Source organism: Castanea sativa, chromosome 12 (genome assembly GCF_040712315.1).
Source record: "Castanea sativa cultivar Marrone di Chiusa Pesio chromosome 12, ASM4071231v1".
Classification (NCBI taxonomy): domain Eukaryota; kingdom Viridiplantae; phylum Streptophyta; class Magnoliopsida; order Fagales; family Fagaceae; genus Castanea; species Castanea sativa.
The window spans coordinates 34,580,590-34,606,511 of NC_134024.1; the positions used below are offsets into that span (position 1 = coordinate 34,580,590).

Here is a 25,922-nt window from a genome sequence, read left to right on the forward strand (position 1 = left end):
GCTATGCGCTATAAATTGTTATATATTGAGATTTCATGGGAACAGACTACTGCAGTCTAAAACAATTCAGGAAAATAGACGTAGGCACTTCCACAAACTGAAAGAGAGAGCTCCAATCTAATATTTCATACTTTTATAAATATTTCAATCGAAGGACATGATTGCTCTCCATCACCTGCAATTTTTTTTTCACTGCCAACCTTTTGTATGCATAAAAAGAATTAACACCAACCTTGAGGCCACCTATTTTTAGGATCCCACATGCCCCTGCCTCCTGGAAACAATCTCCTTTTCTTTGGATTCAAATCTAACACAATCAGCTTTTTCTTTCATGGGAACTTTAGCTTTGATAAAAATCCTTTCCTGCTGCTGCGACTTGGCGTGGGGGTGGCGTATTCATGAATAGATGCATAAGTATCAGGCTGAGCTGGGAAGATCTCATCACCGGTGCAAATTGTGTTGAGCCTTAGGTACCTCAGTTCAAGTGACTCCTTGGGAATGTTTCTTGCTAACAAGGGAGAGGCACCACCCCAGTTATTAGTGCCCAAAGATGGGTGTTGGGGTGTTCTAAAATCCTGTAGCTCTCTTTGCCTCATTCCTGCCTTTGTCCTTGCCCTTTCAATCATTATGCTAGCTCTATTATTTATAGCTTTGTTATCTTTTTGTTGTACATATATATGGGAGAAATTTCCAAAGCCCCATTGGATTCTTCTTCAAAGTTGCAAGAGTTCAGTTAAATTAGTGGGGAGAGAATCTACAGAGAGTTTCTAGTTTTATAAAATTACCATTCCACCCCCAATATATACCTGCTAGCTGGTAAAGTATATATAAACCCCCTGCAAAAGCCAAAGGTTGGTGTAATGATTTCTTTAGTCTCATGATATATATGATGTAAAACTCAACATGTTGGAGCCACCTCCAAGGAATTCTTCCTTGTAGACTGAGGGATTACACACAGCCGGGCTCAGGAAAATAGTCAGCTGCAATAAAAATAATGGTATAAAGACCAGCACATAAATTTGATTCGCATTTCATATTTACTTCAGTCACACCAAGTAGTGCCGGCCGATTTTGTCATTTACAAGGTAAAGTGAAGACAAAGATGCCGTACGGTTACTTCAAGAATTTAGATAATTTAAATGTCCATTTCTGTAGATATAAGTTCAGATGCTAGCCAACTGGAAGCGAAGAAATAATATTCACCTAATTGGTTGATTCCAAAATCTGATATAGCATTGGTGCACTTTGGCACTGCATATATTTTGGTCTCAAATTTAAGGATTGAAAAACCTAGAACAATAATATATAGACTCTTAAAAAATAAAAACTTGGGATATTGTTGTGCGGATTTTGTTCCTTTGTGGGTGAGTAACAGAAAAAAATGGTAACATGGCTCGCATCCTTTTAAATAAAAAAAGAAGACAGCACACAATACTATTCTCTCTTTCGAAACAACATACAATCCTATTTTCTTTCCTTTATTTTCTATTCTCCTTATTCCACCTCCAACCAAACACACCTAAGGGACAATGTTTAAGATTGTTTACACATTCTCAAATACCCAACAAAAATCAAAAAGTGCCAATCCAGTCTTTTCACAAATGGAAAGGAGGGTGAGAAGACAACAACCAACATGAACTATATTCTGATTCTCATTAAGAATTTTACTCTGTTTGAAGGGTAACTTAATTGCCCCAGCCATAAGGTATGAAGCAATCAAATTTTCTAAATACTTCACCAAAGAGCTGTGCTTAATTAATGGGATGTATTTCAGTGGCACCCCAATTATCTGCATATTTAGAAGAAGGATAAAGATAATTCTTTAAAGAAATTTTACATTAGAACTAATTTTTAGGAAAAAAGTTTCTCTTGTGGTTTTTTTTTTTTTTTTAATTATGTTGAGTTACAATTTTAACCCCATTTTTCATTTTTTAAGAATAAGGATTATCTAATTAGATTATGGTTGTTTTTGACATTTTTAAAAGTTACAACTAACTTTCTAAATCCGCTTAATATATAGAGATTATAAAATTTTATTAGTCACATAATCTTTTTTTTTTTTTTGGTGAGAAACAACTGCATAAGATTGAAGTGTGCCAGCGATGTACATTGTTTGCCAAATTGAAAATGGCGACTCCTGACCCACAAAACTACAAAGCTAACTTCGATGCAGCAGTCTTTAAAGCAACAAACTCAGCAAGTATAGGCGTGGTCATCGGAGATAACATTGGGGATGTCATTGGAGCTTTATCTCTTCCAATTCCACTCTCTCATTTGATAGTTGAACTGGAGGCTCTTGCTTGTCAACAAGCAGTTCAATTTGCTTGGGAGATTGGATTAAGGAGGGTGACTTTTGAAGGCGACTCGACGATAGTTATCCAAGCCATCACTTGTGGGGATCCAAAATTTCTGCCCTTCGGAAATGTCATTGATGATATTCGGTTACAAGCCTCTGCTTTTCAATTTTTAGAATTTTGTAATGTTAAACGCAATTGTAATATTGTGGCTGATGCTCTAGCAAAAAAGGCTAAATGTTGTAGGGGGCTGTAGGTATGGTTGGAAAACCTCTATGAGGATATTGCCCCTTTAGTCTTATTTGATGTTCATTGAGTTTTATGAATAAAGTCTCATGCTGTTTCCAGTCTGATTTCTCTAAATAAATAAATACCAATGATCAAACTGTGACTTCAAAATGTAAAAACTAAAATGGTACCTTCTTGTACTATATACAGAAGCAAAATTTAAAAGAAAGTTAAACCCTAATATTAAGGATGTTATGTCATATAAGCTTAACTGGAAAAATCTCTTGTTCTCAAACAGTACTGTTCATACATCAAAAATCCTAATAATAAAGAGTAATCATCATGAAGTGGGCGCCATAAATTGAATTCTATTGTATCTTTAAAAAATTATTTTAAAAAGGAAAAAAACTCTATCCAAAATTAAGTCAGTATTTTCCCCATTTATAATAAACACCTTATTTAAGCAGTTCCACAATGACATTATTTTTCGATGATGAGTTGCACAAACAATAATTCTAATTTCAAACATATATATATATATATATATATATATATATATATATATATATATATATATATATATGAAATCAAAACTATGTGAAAGCAATTGCAAATTATGATCATTGCAAAGGGGGGGGTCCATTACATTGTGAGTAGCCCCCGATAAAGTTGGATTAAGATGTCTTTTTGCAAGCATTGCCATCCCCGTTGAAAGTAAAAGCATTAAAAAAAAATCCTATAACAGATGAAATTAAATTTTTGCGTGACTTTGTAATCAATATCAATATATATATAAAAGCAGAGACCTCATGCGAGAAAGCATGAGATTCTGCCAAGTAGCGCTATCTATAGCTCTTTTATTTAATCCATCCATCTTTTTCTTTTTTTTGTTTCTTTTTTTTTTCTTCAAGTTTTTACACCTCATCTATTATTACTCCTCCTCACTCCTCTAATGTTTAAACTTTCAAGTATACCATTAATTCAGCACTGCGTCTAACCCTTCATTTGCTTGCCCCTTACAATTATCCAAGTTACATTTTAGGCTTTACCATACTTCCAGCCCTAAGTCTTAACAAAAATCTTAACAATTTCTATCATTTTTTCATCTCTCTTGCCTCTCCTCTTCACTCCGCAACATCACCACCATATCTTAATCACTATTGCCAAACAAATCTACAACTTCACCATCATCCCTTGAGCTAAACTGAAAAAATTTCACAGTAGAAATTGAAAACCCAAAACCCACCATCTAGCCAAACTGAAATCCTAAACCACCTACCACCGCCACCAGACAGCCCAAATCTCCACCACTGTCACCCACGCTGCCGCTGATCTGCAACTTAAACCCAGACCCGCAACCACCACCCAAAGCCAATGCTTTTAACCTGAGGAGGTGGATGGTGATCTAAAAAAGGGTGGGGATCTCTATGTTTTGTGGTTCAAAAGGTAAAGTTTATGGCCAAGAAAGAAGTCTTAAATCTTTGTTTTGGAAAATTTTCTTTCATTACCTTCTCGCATGTTTATGCTCTGTAATTTTTTGGGATTTCAGTTTGGCTAATATGGTGGGTTTGTGAAATCTTTTCAATTATTCTTCTCAATAAGATGATAAGGTATTTATTGAAATCTATGTTAGCAATGTGCAGTTCTCCATTGTTGATTTAAAAAATAAATAAATAAATAAAAACTGGTGCTTCTGCCTCTATGGTGTCAGTGGTGATACTAGGGAGAGAAGAAGAAGAAGAAGGTCATGTTTGAACTTAAAAACTAGAAAGAAAATGAAATAAAACAATAATGAGAAAAACTGTGGTTGACGTTCCTTTTTTAGAAGGCTTTTAGATACAATAGTTGCACGTGTTACTCCTCCCATTATAGACTTACAGTGAGCCTCTCATCACATTTGAATATGGCAAATGTGAGTTCCTCCTAAGTTCTAAGATTAAGATCTTAACATGACATGTATGTACAAACATTCTGCAAACTTTAGTATTTTGTACACCATGTACTAAATAGACAAGAAACAAGAAACAAGAAAAAAGAATTGTACTATTTTAGGGATCTAACCAATCCTTATATGTAGATTCAAAAGTCACAACACTTTGTATTCAATTTTTTATGAATGTTGTGCTCCACTTTATAATCCTAGCAGTGACTTGCTTTAATGGCCCAATTCATTTGGATGTGGTGGTGATTTGTTTGTTGTGAAAGTTTCAGAGTTATGTGGTTGATAAAGAGAGGAATTAAGAGATTCAAGGTATAACCTTTTACAATCACTTCTCTTCCTTTCTTTTTTACATTTCTCCTTTTTTAATTTTTTTTTCTTTTTATAACTCAAAATCTTGATGGATTGTGCTTTAAACAGGTACTCCTAAGGCAAATCTCTAGACTTTGTGAAGTTCAAACATGATGAGTAAGGGTTTGAAATTTTATTCTTTTCCACCTTTTGAAATTTTATTCTAGAAAAGTGATTGCATTCTTTGGTAAATAAGCGGGAACACAAATACAATGCTTTAACAAAAATTAACTAAATTGATTTATTATAAAATTTGTTTGTATAAATCAATAGAGGGTTAGGTTTTAATTATGTTGTTATCAATCTAACTTTAGAGTTTTCAATTTCAATGTGTTGGGTTTTTTGTTGGAGTTACAGACCAATAAAAAAAAAAAGAGTTTTACAAAATCCCATGACAAAGGCAATGGCAAAGGATCCAATCATATCCAATGGCTCAGTATCCAATCATATCCAATGGTTCTCTCTCCATAATTTACACCTTTGCCAAAATCACAGTTGTATCATCAGAATTGGAATGTTCCTTTGAGGCCAGTTTTATTTACCCCATTGTTTCCTTTGGGGTGTTATTTTTAATGTTTTCTAACTAGAAGGAACTTTTCTTTTTTAATTAATAATAATTTATAATTTTAAGGCATGCAAAATTAATGAAGTTTTCTATGTATGATGAAGGATTGAACATTTGAAAGCTTTAAGGGATCATCCAAATTTATATTTTGTAATTACTTTTTAAACATTGTGGTTTATGACTTTCAAATGATTGCATATTGCAAATGGTCATGTTGATATTAGTTTGAGATACTTACAAAAAATAAGAGTGTTTTCAAATCTAAACTTGGCAAATTTGGCACTAACTGCACTCACTAGAATTCTTACTTTTAATTTTGAGCTTTAATAGGATTTAATTAAACATTGACATTGAAATAGGAGTGTTTTTTTATATTTTAAATTTATTTTTTATTTCTCATTATTTCAATTCAATAATTATAACAGATATATGTATGCAATTTATAATTGTTGCTTTTTATGATAAACTCATTACTAATAAAGTTTTATAACAATTATGCTATAATACATGTACAACATTCTCCAAAATCATCTTACATAAAATATTATAACATTATCCGTGCATCGCACGGGTAATTTACTAGTTATTATAAACAAAGACGTTGAAGAACTGAATTGGATGATTCCATACAGGTTTTCCAGCTCCCTTGCTCTGAATAACAAAAATTAGGAGCTACAACAATTTCTATTAGGACTCATAGAGATCAAGAAAAAAGACTGAAGAAGCCATTCTGAGACCTAAGTGAACTTAAGAATTAAAATTAAGGGCAATATTATACCAAAATGTCAAATTTGAGGAAACCAAAAACACTTTGCACCTGTAGAGCCACTGCACAAACCACACTAACTAACTAAAGGCAATGAAATTTTGCATGAGTCAGATATCATTTCCAGAAACATTGCTTACTATAAGCAAGAAATCTGATTTCCCTTGCACTGTCTAACTAGTGTAAACCATCAATAAATGTTTACTAAAAATCATGGAAAATTCAACATTATCAATTTAATGGATTTATTTTTCTCATCTAAGCATTGCAAAAGGAAATAGATCATACGTACGATTTACCTGCTTATTGAAAGCTCCCATTCCCAAATCGGGTTGCTCCCATGCACGCACATTTTCATCTCTAGAAGGTTAATCTTTGTTATCACCAACAAATTGTTAGGGTTATGTGTTTTGGTATTGTCAAACCATGCCAAATTATGTGTCTTTTATTGAGTTTTGATATGTCTTAAAGTTGTAACTGAAGATTAAATTGAAAACACAAAGTTTGCTCAAGAAAAGTGCATTTTCAGTACATTTTTAGCATGTTCCTCAATAGAAGCTTGATACCTCCTTGAAACCTACTGCCTCCTTGATAGAAGTTCGATACCTTTTGATACATCAAGTTTCGCAGATCAGCAAAAATTTGCAATGCGAAAAAACCCATAACTTATCCGTTTAAAGCCCAAATTGAGATCCGTTTGTAGCAGCATTTAAAGGACATTATAAGCCATCTTTTAGAAGGATTTTTAGAGAGAGAAACACTCTGTTTATGTGGCTAAGGTTTTGTAACCAAGTTTTCTCTGTTTCACCATTCCAAAGAGTTTCAAAATAAATCTGAAGATCTATTAGTGAATAAACTGAAATCATAGCAACCACCACAAACTTGCTGTTGTGAACAAAACCTTCAAGAGGTTTTTGAAATCAATTGGAGATTCCAATTATGATTGTGGGTGGAGCGTTCATAAATTAAAGAGTTTAGAGGTTCTGGAGAGGTAGAAAATTTCTGTTGTAAGTTCATTTATTAGGATTGTAGAGTTTAGAAACAAAGGTTTGGTGCTAAATCTTAAACTTTTATTTACTATAGTGGGTTGCTTTTGGGAAGGTTTCCCCCATGTTTTTTTACTATGAAACTAGTTTGTTTCATTGGTTTTCTTTAGTCATCATACCTTCTCTTATTTACTATTCCATTTTGCATGATATTGACATGATATTGATGTTTGTTTGTTTGTCTAACCAATGACTATTTGTTAGGTTCTAAATGTTTAGGAATAAATGTTTAGGTTCTAATTTCATGTAAGTTGGCAAACCAAGAACTAAAACATGTCTAGTTTAAGATTTTTAAGTCTTAGAACAGTGTTAGACATTGCTCATGTTGGTTCAAGTCAAGATTCAAGAACAGTCAAGCTGTAAAAAAAAGAATTCATAATCCGCAAGGCTCAATTAATCGAGAGACAAGCTTGACTGATCGAGAATCGTATTCTGCAAAATTTAAATCAGGCCCAAAGCCCAGGAAAACATTTAGGGTTTGTGTCCAACACTACCAGGTATAAAAGGAAAACCCTAAATATGTTTAAGAAGTTCTTGGAAGTCTTATAAGTTACTCCTGTGAGATTTGTGAGATTTTGTAACCTTCTAACTCAACAAGTATCTACCAGAAAGAAGATCTATACAAGATTAACAATTGTTGATGATCTAAGACTTTGAGTTGGATCTCAGAATCACAAATGTAGGTGTTTGTGTTTAACAAATTCAAATAAAAGAGTCTGTTGATTCAGAGCTGCGTGTGGCCACGTGAGTTAGTACTATAAGAGGTAGCTTTAGATTTAGGGAAAAATATATTGTAAAACTTCCATTCTTTCATAGTGAATTTGCTGCCTTGAGGATAGTTTAGATTAAATCCTCCCCAGGTTTATTACCTTGAAACTGGACAGTTTCATTGGTTTTCTAGAGTCATCATCATATTGCTTGTCTTCTTTACTATTCTGCATTAAGTGATATGATTGTATGTGTTTAACCTAGATCTGAATAATAAACCTAAGTATCAACTTGGTTAATTAATTAGGTTAAACAATTTGAGTGTACAGAGGTCTAAACAAACCAACAACATTCATAATAGATCTAATTAACAACTTTGCTTTAAAACTTGTTAACTCTATCATCCGGGCTTTAAATTTCCCAATACAAATGAATCCTAAACCACCCAAAAATATAAAAACCTGCCTATCAAAATTCTAATGAAATTTAACTTATTGCCATAATAATATGAAATTTAGGCATAAGATTTCAACAAATTTCCAGTCTGTATAAAAATGTGAAATATAGTGACAAGCTTGAGTGCCATTTTAGTTACATACTGTTAGAATAATGTGACCCAACATGATATTTTATGATCTCTCTATTATCAATAAGTAACTACTCAAAATTTCTTATGAAACTATGCAATATTTTTATGATATTTATTGGTATATTGAAATATGTCTACTTGATTTAGTAGACTAAGATTCTGAATGCATTCATTATAGTCCTTGACTTGACCATATCCATTACGATGTAGCTTATTCTTATAGGTAAATTGTTAGACCATGATGAAAAGGAGGTGCAAGTTAAAATTTCTCAGACTATGAAAGACAATAAGAGCTAGTCTTTCGATGATTAGTGCATTATAATCTCAGCAATCCTTCCATAATGAGATTCATGCACAATGAGCATTGACCTTAATAAATATATCATGTCATTGCTAGTAACTTAGCCCCCTATTAGAGATATTAACATTATAGTGATTCTTGATATGAATGATAAATGAATTCATGCTGTGAGAGACCGGGGAAATTTTGGTGCTCTTAAAATAAAATTGGGTGCTTTTTCAAGACACCTCTCTTTTCGGGTAAGTGGTGTGGAGTCGCCACCTATTTTTTTTACAAAAAAATAAGAAAAAATAAATACAACTTTACATGACTGAATTGTTCCATTCTCATTGATTGAATAAAAAAACAAACTTGATAACTTGTGTATTACATGGTTTGAGTCCTAGTTACAAACTACCAAAAATACATAGTTTTTTTGTCCTAGTTACAATCTACCCAAAAATAAAAATAAAGATGAAACCTAGGTTACGGAATGGAAAGGTATAAGGCACCCATTCCTCCCAAACAACGTCTGATTTTCTAAACTCTCATGACCAATGTACCCCTTTTATGCATGATATAAATGATATGTTGCACACATGAGAAACTTAGCTAAACTAAGTCACATAAGTCTATTTATGAATGTGTCCTCTTCTTTGTTAAAAATTTAGATTTGTTATTTTGATATAAAAAAAAATTAGTTTTTAATTCATTAAAAAGAAATCAAATCTAAAATAAAAATAGTTTTTGGTGAAGAAAAATCAGATTTGTTTTGTTAAATAAAAAAATAGTTTTTGCTGCAAAAAAAAAAAATAGATTTTTTTTGGGAACAAAAGAAAAAAAATTGGTTTTTGATTTGTAAAAAAGATCAGATCTGTTTTTTTGTGATAAAGTAAAAAATATTTCTTTTTTAGAAGAGAACCACACTCATAAAATAAACCTACGCTACTTGCATCAAACAAAACAGCACTATTTGTGACCTTCTTTTTAATTTCAAAATTTGCCTTATTTAAAAAATTTAGATCTACATCTAAAGAAGATATAAATCTGTTTTTATTTTAAAAAAAATTCAGATTTGCATCTAAGGAAAATACAAATCAGTTTTTAGTTTTGAAAAAATTCATATTTGCACCTAAGGAAGATACAAATCAGTTTTTATATATTAAAAAAAAAATCAGATCTACATCTAATGAAGATGCAAATCAGTTTTTGTATTTTTTTTTTTTTTTTAATTTCAGATTTGCATCTAATGAAGACGCAAATAAGTTTTTATGAAAAATTCAGATTTGCATCTAAGGAAGATGCAAATCCGTTTTTGAGAAAGATGTGATAATAAGCAGATTTATGAAACTAAAAAAAAATGAATCATGATAATAAAAACATCAAGAACATATTTCAATAGAAAAAATATTGACAATACATGTTACAAGTATTAAAAATTAAAACTAAAAGACTATCTACATCATGCATCATCAAAATTAAAAGAAACGGAAGAAAAAGGGTAAAGAAAAAACAACCTCTTGCATGAACGTACTCTTCTTCTTGAGGGAATATTTAAGGGTTCAAAGAAATTTGTTCAATTATCTTTGAAACCTAAAATATCTTACTTACAAAAAAGAAATTCCTAAGGCTAAAGCCTCCGGATCGTCTTTAACGTAAGGGAGAGAATAATAGAAAAGGGGAGTCAGAAAGAGGGGAATCAGAGAATGTGAAAAAGTGTGCTGAATTCTGAGATCTAGCCTTTATTTATAGAGGTTGGGGCGTTAGAAAATCTAGTAAATGATCAGAATACAAACTGGGACGCATCCTTATCTCTAAAAATCAAAAATGATGAGTTTCAACTTAATCCAAATGCCCCGGGCCAAATCCCAAGGTTGCGCCAACCGGCACTCTAAAAGTGCCAAATGCCAAGCCCGCTTTTGAGTTTTTGTCCATTTTGGACTCCTTTTTTGAGGTTTTTTGAGCCGGTACTTGTGCTTAGACACGTTTTCAATCCATATTCTAAAAATTAAACTCTTTTCTGGATAATTTAGGTCTCTTCAACAACAATTATCTTGTAGATAAATACTCCAAAAAGTCTGGATTATCCACAATTTTATTGTTATACAATTATCCTCTTTAATCCCATGCAAGCAAGCCTATTTTTGACACTAATTATCAACCAATCACAAAATTATTTAATTAATTTTAATTGTCTAACCAATCAAAATTAATTTCAATTAATCATGCGTGGTTGATTGTACCTAAACACAATGCATACTGACCGTGCAAACTTGATCATGCAATATCTTTCAATCCGACAGTCCGATTTGGAAACCGGGCATACCGCCGCGACCATTAGAACCTCAACATCATTATCATGATATGTAATGAACAAATTAATGCATGCAATACAATCATAAATTTCAAGAATACAAGTGGTCATTCTAGTCATATTCCTTGATTAAATTATGGGTGCAAAATCGAGTGTCTACACAAGCGTTAGTATGGAGTTACAAAAGTAATGACACATTAATGAATCTAATTAATGAAGCTGTTTATTAATGAATGTAAATATCTGTTACATGAATTGTTATTACGATAGAAAGGATTTTATGGCTAGTTATGTCATTTCTAAATGTTATAAATATTGTCAAGTACACACTTGAAATGATGGGTGAGAAGGGAAAAGAAAGCTCTTGTTAATACTGACCAGCTCGGGAGAGCATCCTGATTGCTTGTGAGGTTCTTGAATAATATAGTTTAGTAAGAAATTTCTAACATCTTATTGTTGTTTTTTTATTACATATGCATGTAATATAATTATTAACTTTTTTTTTAATTGATAGATGTATTATATTTGTTTCTCTTGAATTACTTTTTGAATAAAACTCCAATAGTTACAAACATGTAGGCTTTGCTTATATTTATGATGACTTCTCTTTGTCTTCATATTTATATATATATATATATATATATATATATATATATATATATAGAGAGAGAGAGAGAGAGAGAGAGAGAGAGGTGTTAAATATATCTTCTTTGACATATGTGATTTTGTTGTGTTATATGTTAAGAATATAATAAATAGTTGAAACAAATGCAATATAACATTGATAATAGTATTAGATAAGTATCAGTTATCATTTGATTTATTTTTTAAGTTTTGTGGTGGGACTTAGAATATTTCCTTATATCTAATATTAGAAGTTAATACATCTTTCATAATTCCGAACCTCAAACATGATGACAACCCCTCAGTTAATCGCATGGATGAGTTAGGATTTTGAGAGCAAGTTAATAAATAAAAAAAGGATTATGTTCCAAAGCTCAAACATGATGGTTAAGCACAAAGATGAGTAAGGAATATGAAAACAATTATAAAAAAATAATGTTATAAAGCTCAAACATGCTGACACCCCCTCATTTTATCACATTGATGAAATGAGACTTTGAAAACAAATTTTTTTATGTGTCCACGCCCCATAGATAAACACTATTTTTAATTATGAAATTTAAACTATAAATACTAATTGATTACATTCTTCCTTACGCCCCAACGGATTTGGGATAAATTTAATTGATTAAAAGATTTTCATAAATTATATTTATAAATTCTTGAAAATTATAAAAAGAATTAATGGCCAAAGAATCGGATTTTAATGCAAATGTTATATGTGTTGCATTTACAAAGAGATGATAAACTCCTCGGTTTCTTTGAAAAAATATGGTTAATATCTTGAAAAAATTGTACACTTTTGGGAGTCAATTATGTAGAGTGGAAACGTAGGGTTGATTTGTACATGGGTTTTATTCTTTTAAATCAGTTTGTCCACCAATGCCCAATGAGGAATCTGTTGAGTTCGAAAAAATCTTCTATAATAAATGGATTGAGGCAAATAACAAAAATGAAAATTTTCATGGTGGGATACATGATTAATTCTTGATGGTTATGAATTACCCTAGTGCTAAATCCATAATTGAGAACCTGGAAGTGAAGTTTGGAAAGAATTCTAGTGCTTAAGAAAAATTCATTACATCTAAATTATCAAAATGAGAAGATGTTCGTCAACATGTGATTAATATTATTCCTTAGCTAGTGAATTAGCCCCTCAAGGAAGAAAGATAGATGATAAAACAAAAATTCCTACACTAGATGACATCTTATCTAAGGTCATGACTTAAGTGAATGCAAAATTTAGAGTTAACAATTGTTCAGTTAACACTGTTGAACAAAAGGATCCTACATTTAAGAATGATAAGTCAGTCCCATAAACCAACAAATCCACAAGACAATAGTTAAGAATAAATTCGATAAAAAATTCTTTGTAATAGTACCATATAATATTTCTGGCTCCACAAATCCACGAGACAATTCCAATCATCCTTCTCGAGTCCGGGTGGAACATTTGCTCGTGCCTCTTCAATTGCTTCACCATATGGCTTAAACCACTTTTTTTTTAGGGAGTCACGATAATTTGAGTAAGAGCTACCCATTTGTCGCCAAACCTCTTGCTCTCGACCCTCAACTTTGAAATACTCCTACAATAGAATTAAACATAAATACACAAATAAAAAAATCATAGAAGCTGCTACTAGATTTTATTATACTACTTACCAATACTTTATCAAAAAGCTTCCTCTTGTTGATGTATGGTACTTTTTTCCAATCTGTGAACTTTAGAGGTACATTTTGTTGTGCCCTAACAAGTGTTGTACATTCATTTATTAAATCACGAGAATGAGGCCCTACAGGTCTTCCATTCAACCAACCAATCTCATATCTTTCCCCTCCCTTGAACTCTTTGGCCAGTTTAAGATTCCGAGTAGGCCCACGCCCTTTCTTCTTCCCTATGGGGAGAAAAATAAAAATAAAGATCATCTCAACTTACTAGAATAGTATCTTCAATACAGTATTAAAGAACTTGAAAGCATAATTTAAAACTTACCTTGATGAGTCAGATTATTTCTACTTCCATTAGCACCACTTGTGCCAACTCCTCCTTTGCTACCTTCGTTTGCCATTAATAGAATCCCCTTACTTTGATCAATCCAATATATGTTAGCACTATTTATCATATGCATATTTAATTAGTTTAGTCAATACACGCATATTACCATATAAATGAAACATATACAATACACGATATAAAACAAATGAACATGTAACTATCTAGATAAGTCAAGAACATAACTTTCAAGTAAATAAATTACAATCATTTTGAAATGTTTAATCTCATTAATTCATATCAACATCATTCATATCAACATCATCCATATCCACAAGTCTGCTAGGTATGTCCACCCTATCTAATGAAATAATAGCATCATCTTGATCATCAGTACTTGTGAAACCCATTTGATGCCCATGTGAATCATTCTGTTGGTATGGCTCTTGATCATCATCTTCTTCATCATCATCATTTTCCTCCTTTGGAGATGGCATATTGTAATAATTTCGAGGTTCTGTTTTTATAACAAAATGCCACTGAGGATTCCTTATGCTTTTCACATAAAATACTTGCTCGGCTTGGCATGCTAATACGAAAGGTTCATTACTCTTTAATGAACGTGTTACATTCACAAGAGTTCGGCCATACTTGTCAACCATAATTCCTCTACCACAATGGTCAACATCCCTCCATTCACATTTAAACATTGCAATCTTATTGCCTCCCATGTAGTGTAACTCAATGATATCAATTAAAACACCATAATAATCACGATTGCCGGTACTTGCATCTCCTTTTACCAAGACTCCATAACTTTGAGTTCTTCTGCTACAATCGACTTCATTTTTTCGAAATCTAAAACCATTGACAATATACCCATTATAACATACAGCTTTTTCTAATGGTCCACGAGCCAAATCAAAGAGTTGCTTGCTCACTTTCCTTTCATCATATAATTGAGTAATCTATTCAAAACAAGTTCAAAATCAATACATCATTATAATTGACTCAAATTAAGCATATAGAACAATTATAATAATTTCCATATAGATAGAACTTACGTGACTTTCAAACCACTCTCGAAACTGTTTTTTATGTCGATTCTCTACATTCTTAACACTTGCTTGTTGAATCATGTACTTGTGCTCCCTAGATAACAAAAGATGCAATTACATTGTAAACAATTTAGAAGTTTAAGAAGAAAGTGAACTCTATGAGAAATTAATATTAACTACATTTCAACTTACTCAATATATGGGAGCACTTCATCGCAGTTTTTCAAGACATATAAATGTGCTTGCATCCACTCTTCTTGACTAAGTTGACGTGAGACATATCCCCTACCTAAAGCACGACCACTTGGAGAAAAAATGGGCAATCCTTCATATGGCTGTAAACGATTTCCATCCCAATTTCGTTCAACTCGATTAAATCGAGTCTCAATACCATGAAAGTATCTTGAGCAAAATGTCAAGTATTCATCTATCAAATACCCTTCTGCAATAGAACCCTCTGGATAGGCAGGATTACGAACATAATTCTTTAGTGTTTGCAAGTATCTTTCTATCGGGTACATCCACCTATATTGGACAGGTCCAGCAATCATAGCTTCACCAGCTAGGTGAATAGGTAAATGCATCATAACATCAAAAAATGATGGTGGGAATATCATTTCCAACTGACAAAGTGCTATTGAAATTTGAGATTCCATTTTCTCCAAGTCATCCACACTTAGCACCTTTGAGCAAAGTGCTTTAAAGAAATTACTCAGCACAATTAGTGGTTTAGACACTTTTGTAGACACTTCTTCTGGCAGCAATCCATCAATTGCTAAAGGAAGTAAGGTCTCTAATAAGATATGGCAATCATGGCTCTTAAGTCCAGATATCTTCCGGTCTTTTAGATTCACACATCTAGCAATGTTTGAGGAATAACCATCAGGAAACTTTACCTCCTTTAAGAATCCACAAAAATCTCTTTGCTCGTCGACAGATAAAGTATAACATGCAGATGGGAGCTTTAAATATTCCCCACACGATATTGGATGTAGTTCCTCCCTAATGCCCATGGCTTTTAGATCAAGACGAGAATTCAAGTTATCTTTTGTTTTTTTCTTAGTACTCATCAATGTCCCGATTATACTATCACACACATTCTTCTCAATGTGCATAACATCTAAATTATTTCTCAATAATAAAGTTCTCCAATATGGTAATTTGAAAAATATACTCTTCTTCAACCAATTATCTTTTTCATTTAACTCATCATGTTTTCTCTTCTTCGCACCGTTCCTAAATATCAAGAATTCAAGATCACATAATTGACTAAGCACATCATCTCCAGATAGTTGTTTAGGGGATAAACCAATCTCTTTCTTACCATCAAATTTCTTAGATTCCAATCTCCATCTATGCTTGATTGGCAAGAAGCGTCGATGCCCCATGAAACAAAACTTTCTTCCATTTTGCAAATAGGAAGAACTTGTTTCATTATGACAAGAAGGACATGCCAAAGCACCCATTGTATTCCAACCAGAAAGAATCCTATATGCTGGGAAGTCATTAATTGTCCATAAAACTACTGCACGCATATTGAAATTTTGATTTCTAGAGGAGTCAAAAGTAGTAACACCAACTTCCCATAATTTGTTCAGCTCATCAATTAATGGTTGCAAATAAATATCAATTTTAATTCCCGGACCTTTCGGTCCTGGAATGAGCAATGCTAGCATAAAATAAGATTGCTTCATACACATCCACGGTGGTAAATTATACGGAACAAGGACAATGGGCCATGTGCTATGAGTGGTGCTCATGTTTCCATATGGATTAAACCCATCACTTGCTAAACCCAACCTAACATTACGCTTCTTAGAAGAAAATGACTCGTGTATCTCATCAAAATTTTTCCATGCCTTAGAGTCAGCTGGATGTCTTAATAGACCATCATCAATTATCATGATGCCAAGTCATGTAGGAGGCTGTCTTTTTTGACAAGAAAAACCTCTTGAGCCTTGGTGTTATTGGGAAATAACGCAATACCTTGTGAGGGACTTTTTTACCCCTTACGCTCCCTTCACTTGATTTCCATCTTGAGAGGCCACAAACTTGACACTCACTTCTGTTGGAATTTTCCTTCCAATACAACATACAATTTCTTTCACAAGCATCTATCTTCACATAATCAAGACCCAAATCCCGAATCATCTTCTTTGCCTCATATAATGAATTTGGCAACTCTACAATAACTTTAGAAAGCGCATCATTCAACAATTGAAGCAATAGAGTAAACGATTTGTTTGTCCAACCACTAAGGCATTTAATATGAAGTAACTTCACAATGAAAGACAGTTTTGTATACTTACAATCTTGAAAAAGTTTCTGCTCGTTATCCCCTAGTTTTAGAAAAAAGTTAGCTGCATCATCATTAGGCTCTTCAGGAGTACCATCGCCACTCGAATCTCCAACTACATTACTGGCTGCATTAAAGGCTGCACAATAATCTTCTACCATCTCACTCAAGCCATCCCCATCTGACTCATCATCACTATCTAAACTATCACATGTTTGAAAATGTCTCTCCTCACCATGTCTAAACCAACGAGTATAACTTGGGAGAATACCAATAGTAAGCAAATCAGCCTCAACATCATCTCTAGTCTTTGCAAAGTAGTTATTGCATTTTTACACGGACAATAAATTTTATCCCCTATTGTTGTATGCTCAAATGCAAAATCAAGGAAGTCTTTAATTCCTTGTCTATACTCGGGAAGAGCTCTATTCCTGAGCTTTACCCAATTCCGTTCCATCTAAAGTTGAATTAAAAGTTTTTAAAAATCTTCAATGAGAGACACCTTAAGTTGTCCTCAACCGGAAAAGAGTACTAAATCCAATGGAAAAGCCTGCATAAAAGAATATTTCAATGTAAAGTTTGAGACATTATATAATACAATAGATAAAAGCTTATTGTCAACTAGAGGAGGCATCCAATTCATATTCATTTGTATAAACAAAATGTCCTCACTATAAATGAAGCAAGGTGCAAGTGACTGTTTCTACGATTTTGAAATAAAAAAGGTCATAATTTCAGTTGTGTGTTACAAAAGAGAATTTGTAAAATCATATCCCAAAAGGCATATGGGATACTATGGAAGGACTCTAATGTGGCTCCTACTCAGATGAAAGTTTATTATAATGGTAGACCCTTAAGGTGATCAAATGAGGAATAAATGTAGATCATATATTGACATTGGATATTAGTAAAGAGGGAGCCTTGACAAACTAATCAAGGTTGGCCATATGTACGAGTAGCATTTAACAATTATCTCATATTAACATAATAGTTTTATATTTATGGAATGATAAAAATATAAAAACCCATATTAATGAAATAATGTAAATTACAATGAAATTCATAAAAATAACAACATGAGCATAATGTGATTGGCATAATGTGATTGGCTGAATTTACACTTTGAACACAACCACAAGGCAATTACTAGGATTATTTAATATGCTTAAGTGCTAAGGTTTGCATTTAAAAAAAAAAAAAAGGAAAAAGTGCTAAAGTTTTTTTTTTTGTTGTCATTTTGAGAAACAAAAGTGCTAAAGTTCTCTGATTGAGCTATAATACATTACTACACTGTTAAGAAAGAAGAAAAGTACGGGCATTAAAGTAATTCATGAATATTAACTATAGTTCAATCTCAACAAACGGTAGGTACTTTTCCTTCTCTACTTTTTTATACTTTTCTTTATATATTTTTCAATGTGAAGACCACCTAACTAGTAGAGCTAATCAGCTAAAATTCAGGATTCAGTTCCCACATCCAGCTTGATCAATATTGAGCTGAGGCACTTACTGTTACTCAATACTGACTACTGAGGGCCCCAGCCTAGAGCATTCAAATATTAAGTCTTTCTTTCTTTTTTATTTTTATTTTTTAATTATTAGATATCAAGTAATGGTACAAGAGATTCAGCAATATGAAAAAACAAAAATACTACAAGAACAGATATAAAACAGTAATGAACTGTTAAGCCTACCCCCCCCCCCCTCCCTCCCAATCAGCACTACCCAAACCTGGAGCCCAGCCCAGCCCAAATCCATAACTAACAGTATCCAATTTATGATTCCACAATCCAAATTTATGATTTCGAGGAGCAGCAGAAATAATTTTGCAAAACAGAGAACTCTTCCTTCTTTTGGCTTGTTGGTTGCTTAGCATGCTAGCCAGAGCGATCATAACAACTACAAAAGTGAATTGGCAAGTTAATGAGTGGACTTTGGACCCAGCAGGCCTCTTGTTACGACGGCTTTTCGTCTGACTCACCAACAAATGTCAACTACTGAATAAAGGAAAGCAACAAATGTCAACTAATGTATAGTGGAAAGCTAGCCTGCCATGATGTCAACACTGAATTAGAACCCTCTCTTAATGACTGAGTTTTATTTTGTTTTAATTATTTGATAGTTGGGATGTGAGGGATTCGAATCCTAGAAGTCTTTTTTAGAAACACTGAGAATAGTTTAGTTACAATGCTCTTGTCGGTAATGACTAAATTAATTATAATTTATCTGAAAACTGGCATCTTATGGTATGGACATTTACTTTTAAAATCATACGTTGGTCCTATTTTGAGAGGAGAAGAGTCTATCAACCACAAAGTCAGAGCGCCAAGATTGGGCTTTCTGATATCTCTAAATTTATTAACTACAAGATTTTTCTCTTTTTCCTTTCTTTTTGTTTCTTCTTTGATCGAGCAGCACCTCCTATTTGTCTATAGTAAAACAAAGTAGCCCACTAACTGACGCTATTGGACCTTAATAGGATTAATATTATCATAACCGAACCCCACTTGACAGAGCTAATGTGGCTTCCCATGAATCCCATATATCCTCCCCATCTCTGTCCCCTCTAAACATTTCTCTATGCATAACTATTACTGTAACTTCTTTTGGCTTCCCCACACCAAACTCTTTGTTTATAGGTAAGATAAAGTTTCATTAGAAAAAAAAGACTACTACATGGAAAAAGAACATGAGGTAGCCAAGAAAGTAGGTATCATAACTGCCACATGGTGTCAAAGTTTTTCATTGGTTCCAAAGCACTTTTGGTGTGAAATAAGTTATCATAGGTTCATTATAAGAACTGATTAGAATGAAAGAAACGAACTTGACTATTCCAATAAGCTATGCTGATCTGTACCATTTCATTAGAAATGCCATAGCCTTTTAGTTTGGACCAGATCTCACTATCAGATTTGAAGTTATTGAATCAAATTCCATTAATAATTGGGTCTGAGTTTGGATGGAGAGATCCTACACAGATGCTTGCTTTTTTTTCTTATGTTATTCTTGTTATTGCAGCCACTCTTTGTAAATTCAGGAATGTGACCATATGGTCATGATCTGTCAAGAAGAAAAGGCTGGGAATCATTCTCAGCATTTTTTATGAGTATGTCTGGGGTTTACAGCAATTTTTGTGGATCGAAAACATGAAGCTATGAGATATGTGCTGTTAACATATTGTTGTGCTGTGTTCCTAATCTTCTAAGCCCTGGTTTCATCAAGTTGTTGGCAAATTCCCACTAATGCTCATCACCTAGAGGACCAGCAGCAATAATTGTATAAAACATATTTACACAATTGGTACCACCCATGTGGGATGCATATTCAAGGTAGGTGGACATAAGAAATTAGGTATAGTGCTTTGGACATAAGAAATTACTTGTTAAAGAAGGACCAAGTTATCAAGTTGAGGGGAGTGCTTTGGACGTGGCATGTTGGAGGCAGACAAGGATGGCAACTCCTGGTTATGCAGGATGTTATACGAATCAATTATGGCATCATAAACCACAAAAGTAAGAAAAAGATCTCTAAAACCCAACACAACAACAAACTCATCTCCAAAATCATGAAAAAACCAACATAATTCTTAGTAGAAGTCAATTTTGTTCAACAACCTAAACTCCCTTTTTTTTTGGCAAAGAGAAGGTCAAAACTGTAACATAAAAAGCTAATGCAGAATGATCACTCAGCAAACATTCATTATGAGCTAACAATTCTAATATGAATCAATGATGGCATCATGAACCACAAAAGAAAGAAAAAAAAAATCTGTAAAACCTAAAACAAATACAAAACCATCTCCAAAACCTTGGAAAATCCAACATACTCCATAGTAGAAGTCAATTTTGTTCAACAACCTAAATTCCCATTTTTTTGGCAAAGAGAAAGTCAAAACAGTAACATTAAAGACTAATGCAGAGTAATAACTCAACAAGCATTCATTCTGAGTAATTAAAGTTAAGATTCTGAGTAACAAAAAATTAAAATAATAATAATAATAATAATTTTTTTTTTTTAAATCTGTAAAACCCAAAACAAAACAAACCCATCTCCAAAAATCATGAAAAAAACCAACATACCCCTTAGTAGAAGTCAATTTTGTTCAACAACCCAAACTCCCATTTTTTGGCAAAGAGAAGGCCATAACAGCAACATTAAAAACTAATGCAGATTAACAACTCAACAAGCATTCATCATGAGTAATTAAGCTAACAATTCTAATACGAATCAATGATGGCATCACAAACTGCAAAAGAAAGAAAGAAAAAATCTGCAAAACCCAAAACAAAAACAAACCCATCTTCAAAAATCATGAAAAAAAAAAAACCAAGATACTCCTTATTAGAATTCAATTTTATTAAACAAACTAAACTCCCATCTTTAATTACACAATAAATGAAGTCAGAAAAAAGTGAATTGCACTCTGATTTATATAAGATCATATAATACAAACAAAGAAGTTAACAAGTTCAAAGATCCGAACTCTCAATATAAATTGCCCAATATATCATTTTAGCATTTTACAAATCCAATTCCACCAAAAGGGTATCGAAATGAAAAAAAAAAAAATTACCTGAATTAGACACAGATTGAAAAACTCAGATTTGGCGTCCGATCGAGCTGAGAGCTGAGAAGAAGGTAACAATGGAAGACCTACAGAATTAGACAAATTGGAATCAAAAAAACAAAAACAAAAACAAAACTAGAGCGCAAGAAACTAACAAATCAGCTCAGAAACAAAAACCCTAGTACAGATAAAAAATGAATAGCTAAGAACCCTAATTTTCAGGAGGAATTAGCTCAGCTTAGCTAGCTAGCGAAGCTCAAAGTCATGAATAGTAAAAACACAAAAAAACGAAAACAGGGTTAGAGACCTATGCTCATGAGGCTTAGAGAAAACAGGGTTCTCACCATGAAAATAATACACACACACACACACACATTTTTCCGATCGTTACTAAATTGGACTCTATTTGTAACAATTAGCAATATATAACTAATTACAAACTAAAAGAATAAAGTAGAGCAGATTTAATTTAAAATTAATCTATTTTAAATCAACTCTATTCTACTCTCCCTCTATCCAAACACACCATTAATTGAGAAAAAATAAAACTTAGGAGGTTAGAAATGATAAAACCCAAAGGACTACCCTTGTCCATTTACATGTTCATGCTTCCCATAAGATGACTGTAAACTACTCATCTACTTTGCAATTGCATCTTCCAAACTGTTGCCAACGGTTCAATGAAGCAGAAGACAAAGAAGAATCCTACAAATCTTTCCAGACACAGTCTCGCGCATCCAGATGAACTTGTCAATTCAAATCCCAACATAACACATTTCACTTGTTCAGTTGTATTGTATCTTTCCATACTAATCATATGCAGAGTTTTCAGCAAATTGGAAGAGAAATGTAGCCAATAGTATTTCAACTAGCATGGAATCAAAGGTTTCAATACAATCTAAAATATCACAATGATAGCTATAGTAAACAAAACAAGCTCAACCATCACCAGACTGCAAAATCAAACGCATTAATTTAGCCACATTTTACATTGTCAAAGTTTAAACTAATATTTCTGATTCTCATAGATACCACATTTTACATTGTCAAAGTTTCATTTAACTTTCAGTAAATAAATTTAATAGCTTGATTTATGAAATACCTGTCAATAAGTGGCCACTAAGAAGGTCACTGGTATTTAGTAAAACAATCTTACAGTTCTACTTTTGCTCATTCATTTAATTTGCAATTCAGGCGACACAACATTAGATTAGCACTAGAGATCTCTCCTCGCAATTTCTAAGTTCTAACATTGATCAGACCAAGTAAACACTTAGTTCCACTGTTCAATTATATAAATGCTAAAGGAGATAGTCAGGCCAACTAAGCATTCATAGTTTAGACTACCACTGATATTTATGCTCAAAATTTCTTGATGTTGGTGCTCCATTGCTCTTCAGAGAAAAAGGGGAATCAAAAAATCATTAATAAAACCCTTAAGCCCACGGCGTTTTAGTTTCTTTGGCCTTTCGGATTTTTCAAGTCCTACAAATTACATAATTGCTAATTCGAGTGCTAATTTTTCCATGAAACAGAATCTGACCATTTGTTTTATATTACCATATAAGAACCAACAGATTAGTGGCACCCAGAGTCTTGCCAAAATAATTGAGACTTTCTCTTTACTTTTATTTTTCATGATTCCTTACCTTTATCTCACTCTACCCATTACCCCATCTGCATCGATTAGTCGCCCAGTCAACCAAGCAAGTCAAAGTGGACAGACCAGCTATGCATAAATATAACTATAAAAAAACACCATTCATGATTCAACCACATTTGGTCCAACAATGGAACCACCACATTAAATAAACAAATACCCATTTCACAACCTTGGAAGAACACCACCGCTTGCAATGGTCACGCCTTGGAGAAGCTTTCTGAGCTCCTCGTCGTTCCTCACGGCCAGCAGCACGTGCCGCGGGTTGATCCTGGTCTTCTTGTTGTCACGTGCCGCGTTTCCTGCCAGCTCCAGCACCTGCGTTTCAATCCAAAAAAATCAAAATCATTAGAGAGAGAGAGAGGGAGAGTAAGAGCTGTTTGGATGCCGAGAAAATGTAGTACAAGAAAGGGATTTGAATTTTGAATCTAAGAATTTTTGTTTTTGTTTATGAAACAGAGAAACCCTGTGACCTAAAATTTACTTTCCCCACATTTATCTCAATTTTCTCTGTGTCCAAACAAGTTTTTACACAAGAAATCAAACCATACTTTGTAGAGAAAACATGAAAAACAATAAAATTATCATTTCCTTTTCCATTTTAATTTTCCCTAACTTTCTCACCAACCAAACACCAAAAAAGCCAAAACGTCTACCAAAATGTGTTTGCCAGAGAGTGAGAAACAGTTTCAATAAACAGAAATATACATTTTCCTTAAATTTTTCCAACAGTTTCTGACCTACCAAACATGAAATCACAAAGAACACATTCAAAACGAACAGAGAGAAAGAACTATACGCCATTATTTTAACAGATTACGCATTACACATCATCACACACAAAAATTTTTAGTGAGAAATGAAACCCTAGATCAATCGCATTACGAGTAAAACACGGATTGTTTGGAAATGGAAAGTGAATTTCGAAAAGCAAAAGCGGCAGAGAGTGAGAAACAGTGCACAGTGTACAGTGAGTTTGCTGGAATATCATTACCTGATGGTGCTGCACAGCTTTCTATAGGGAAATTGATGATGAGCTCCGTTTTCTGAGAAATGTGAAACGAAATCATGGGGAAATTGATGAAAAAGTGTGGGTAAACCAAAAAAACAAAAAAATCAAAGACAAAATTAGGGTTTGTGATTCGTATCTAATCGGAGCTGAGAAACGGTGATCGTCGAGCAAAATCGATGGAGATGAACTCGGCAGAGAGATGAAGATTCACAAAATGGAGATGAACTCATACAAAATCGATGATCGTCGAGCTCTATGAGATCTCCATGATCGACGAGCTATGCTCTGAGAACTTAGCCATTGGAATATCTGCGATTTCTTTGCTCTGAGAGTGAAAGTAGTTATAAGCTCTTTGTTTTTTTTATTTAATTTGTTTTAAATTTATATAATACGGGTATAGTTTTAAATTTAGTTGTGGGCTTTTTGCAAGGGTTGAAAATTTTGTTGTGGGCTTTTTTCAAGGGCTGAAAAATTTGTAATATTTTACCAAGGGTTGTTGGCTGAAAAAATTGGTGAGTTTTTTTTTTTTCCCCATTTATTTCAAGGGTGCTTTAACTTATTTTGAGGGACCAAATAACATTTGAAATAAAGTTTAGTAATAAAGCTCTCTACATTTTTATTTATAGGTTGTATCGACAGATTTTAGTAAACCCTCGATAAAAAAAGGGTTGAAATAACTACACTTTGTTGTAGTGGGAGTTTGTTCCTAAAGGAAGAAAAAGGTTTAAGAAGAAAAGAAAATTCAAATATCATAGAAGTGATTGAAAAAGTAACAAGAGGTCTTGAGTTAAGCCTAATGTTAAGGTCAGATAAAAACAAATTATTTGCTATCATTGTAAGAAACCATAACATAAAAGATTTGAATGTAATTCTATTTTAAGATCCCATGAGAATCAACTTCAAGGTTTTTGCAATCTAATTTTCGAGGAAAATAGTACCACTATTCTTAAGCCGGCTTTTGGTGGGCCAATTCAAGAGTAATTGCTCATACCTTTACTATATACCTTGCAGAGGTTTAAGGAACTAGCCATTGAAAATAAAAGATTGCATAAGTTAAATTTATATGAGAAACGATGAAAGAGTCAAGATTGAAGGTTTTGAAGTTTTTGAAATAAAGCTAAATAATGAATCTAATTTATAATTTAGTTGATTAGAGTTTTAGGATAAATACATTATAGGTTTATATACTAAAAAAAAACTTGTTTATGATTTTTATTTAGGAAATGAATGATTCTTAATGAAGAAAAATGATGTAGTAGTAATACATGGATTTTGAAATAATAATATGTATCAAGTACATGTATATGGCAGTATTGAGTGTAATGTTCACGTTTTTTGGGACTTAAAATTGGGATACGTTAGTAAATGAAAGTTGAAAATGATTAAGATGGGTTTTGTTAAGTGATGTCACATGAGAATATCATCCAACATATGAAAGTTGCATTGAAGGAAAAATTACTAGAAGAGATCACTCTTCTCAAGATTTGGAGCGATTGATACTAATGTTTATGGACCTATGAATATAATTGTTGGAGGACATCATTATTAATTTTACTGATTATTTCTCTAGATATGCAAATTGCTTATTTGATAAAACAAAAATTGGAGACTTTAGAGAAGTTTATTACTAAA

General features: G+C 32.8%; 3 protein-coding genes across 3 annotated transcripts; 1 reads left to right on the forward strand and 2 right to left on the reverse strand.

The window, feature by feature from the left end:
• Positions 1 to 2,127: 2,127 nt before the first annotated feature.
• Positions 2,128 to 2,550, forward strand: LOC142620574 (uncharacterized). The gene has a single exon (XM_075793930.1). It carries the CDS (start codon positions 2,128 to 2,130, stop codon positions 2,548 to 2,550), a length of 423 nt encoding a protein of 140 aa, XP_075650045.1.
• Positions 2,551 to 12,967: 10,417 nt separating this feature from the next.
• Positions 12,968 to 13,799, reverse strand: LOC142620575 (uncharacterized). Its single transcript, XM_075793931.1, has 4 exons — positions 13,698 to 13,799; positions 13,367 to 13,599; positions 13,087 to 13,290; positions 12,968 to 12,991 (listed from the first exon to the last, which is right to left on the reverse strand). Exons 1-4 carry the CDS (start codon positions 13,771 to 13,773, stop codon positions 12,968 to 12,970), a joined length of 537 nt encoding a protein of 178 aa, XP_075650046.1. The 5' UTR covers positions 13,774 to 13,799.
• Positions 13,800 to 13,987: 188 nt separating this feature from the next.
• Positions 13,988 to 22,213, reverse strand: LOC142620576 (uncharacterized). Its single transcript, XM_075793933.1, has 6 exons — positions 22,204 to 22,213; positions 21,625 to 21,704; positions 16,852 to 17,359; positions 14,948 to 16,625; positions 14,762 to 14,849; positions 13,988 to 14,665 (listed from the first exon to the last, which is right to left on the reverse strand). The coding sequence occupies exons 1-6, from the start codon at positions 22,211 to 22,213 to the stop codon at positions 13,988 to 13,990; spliced, it is 3,042 nt and encodes a 1,013-aa protein (XP_075650048.1).
• Between the last annotated feature and the right edge of the window lie 3,709 nt (positions 22,214 to 25,922).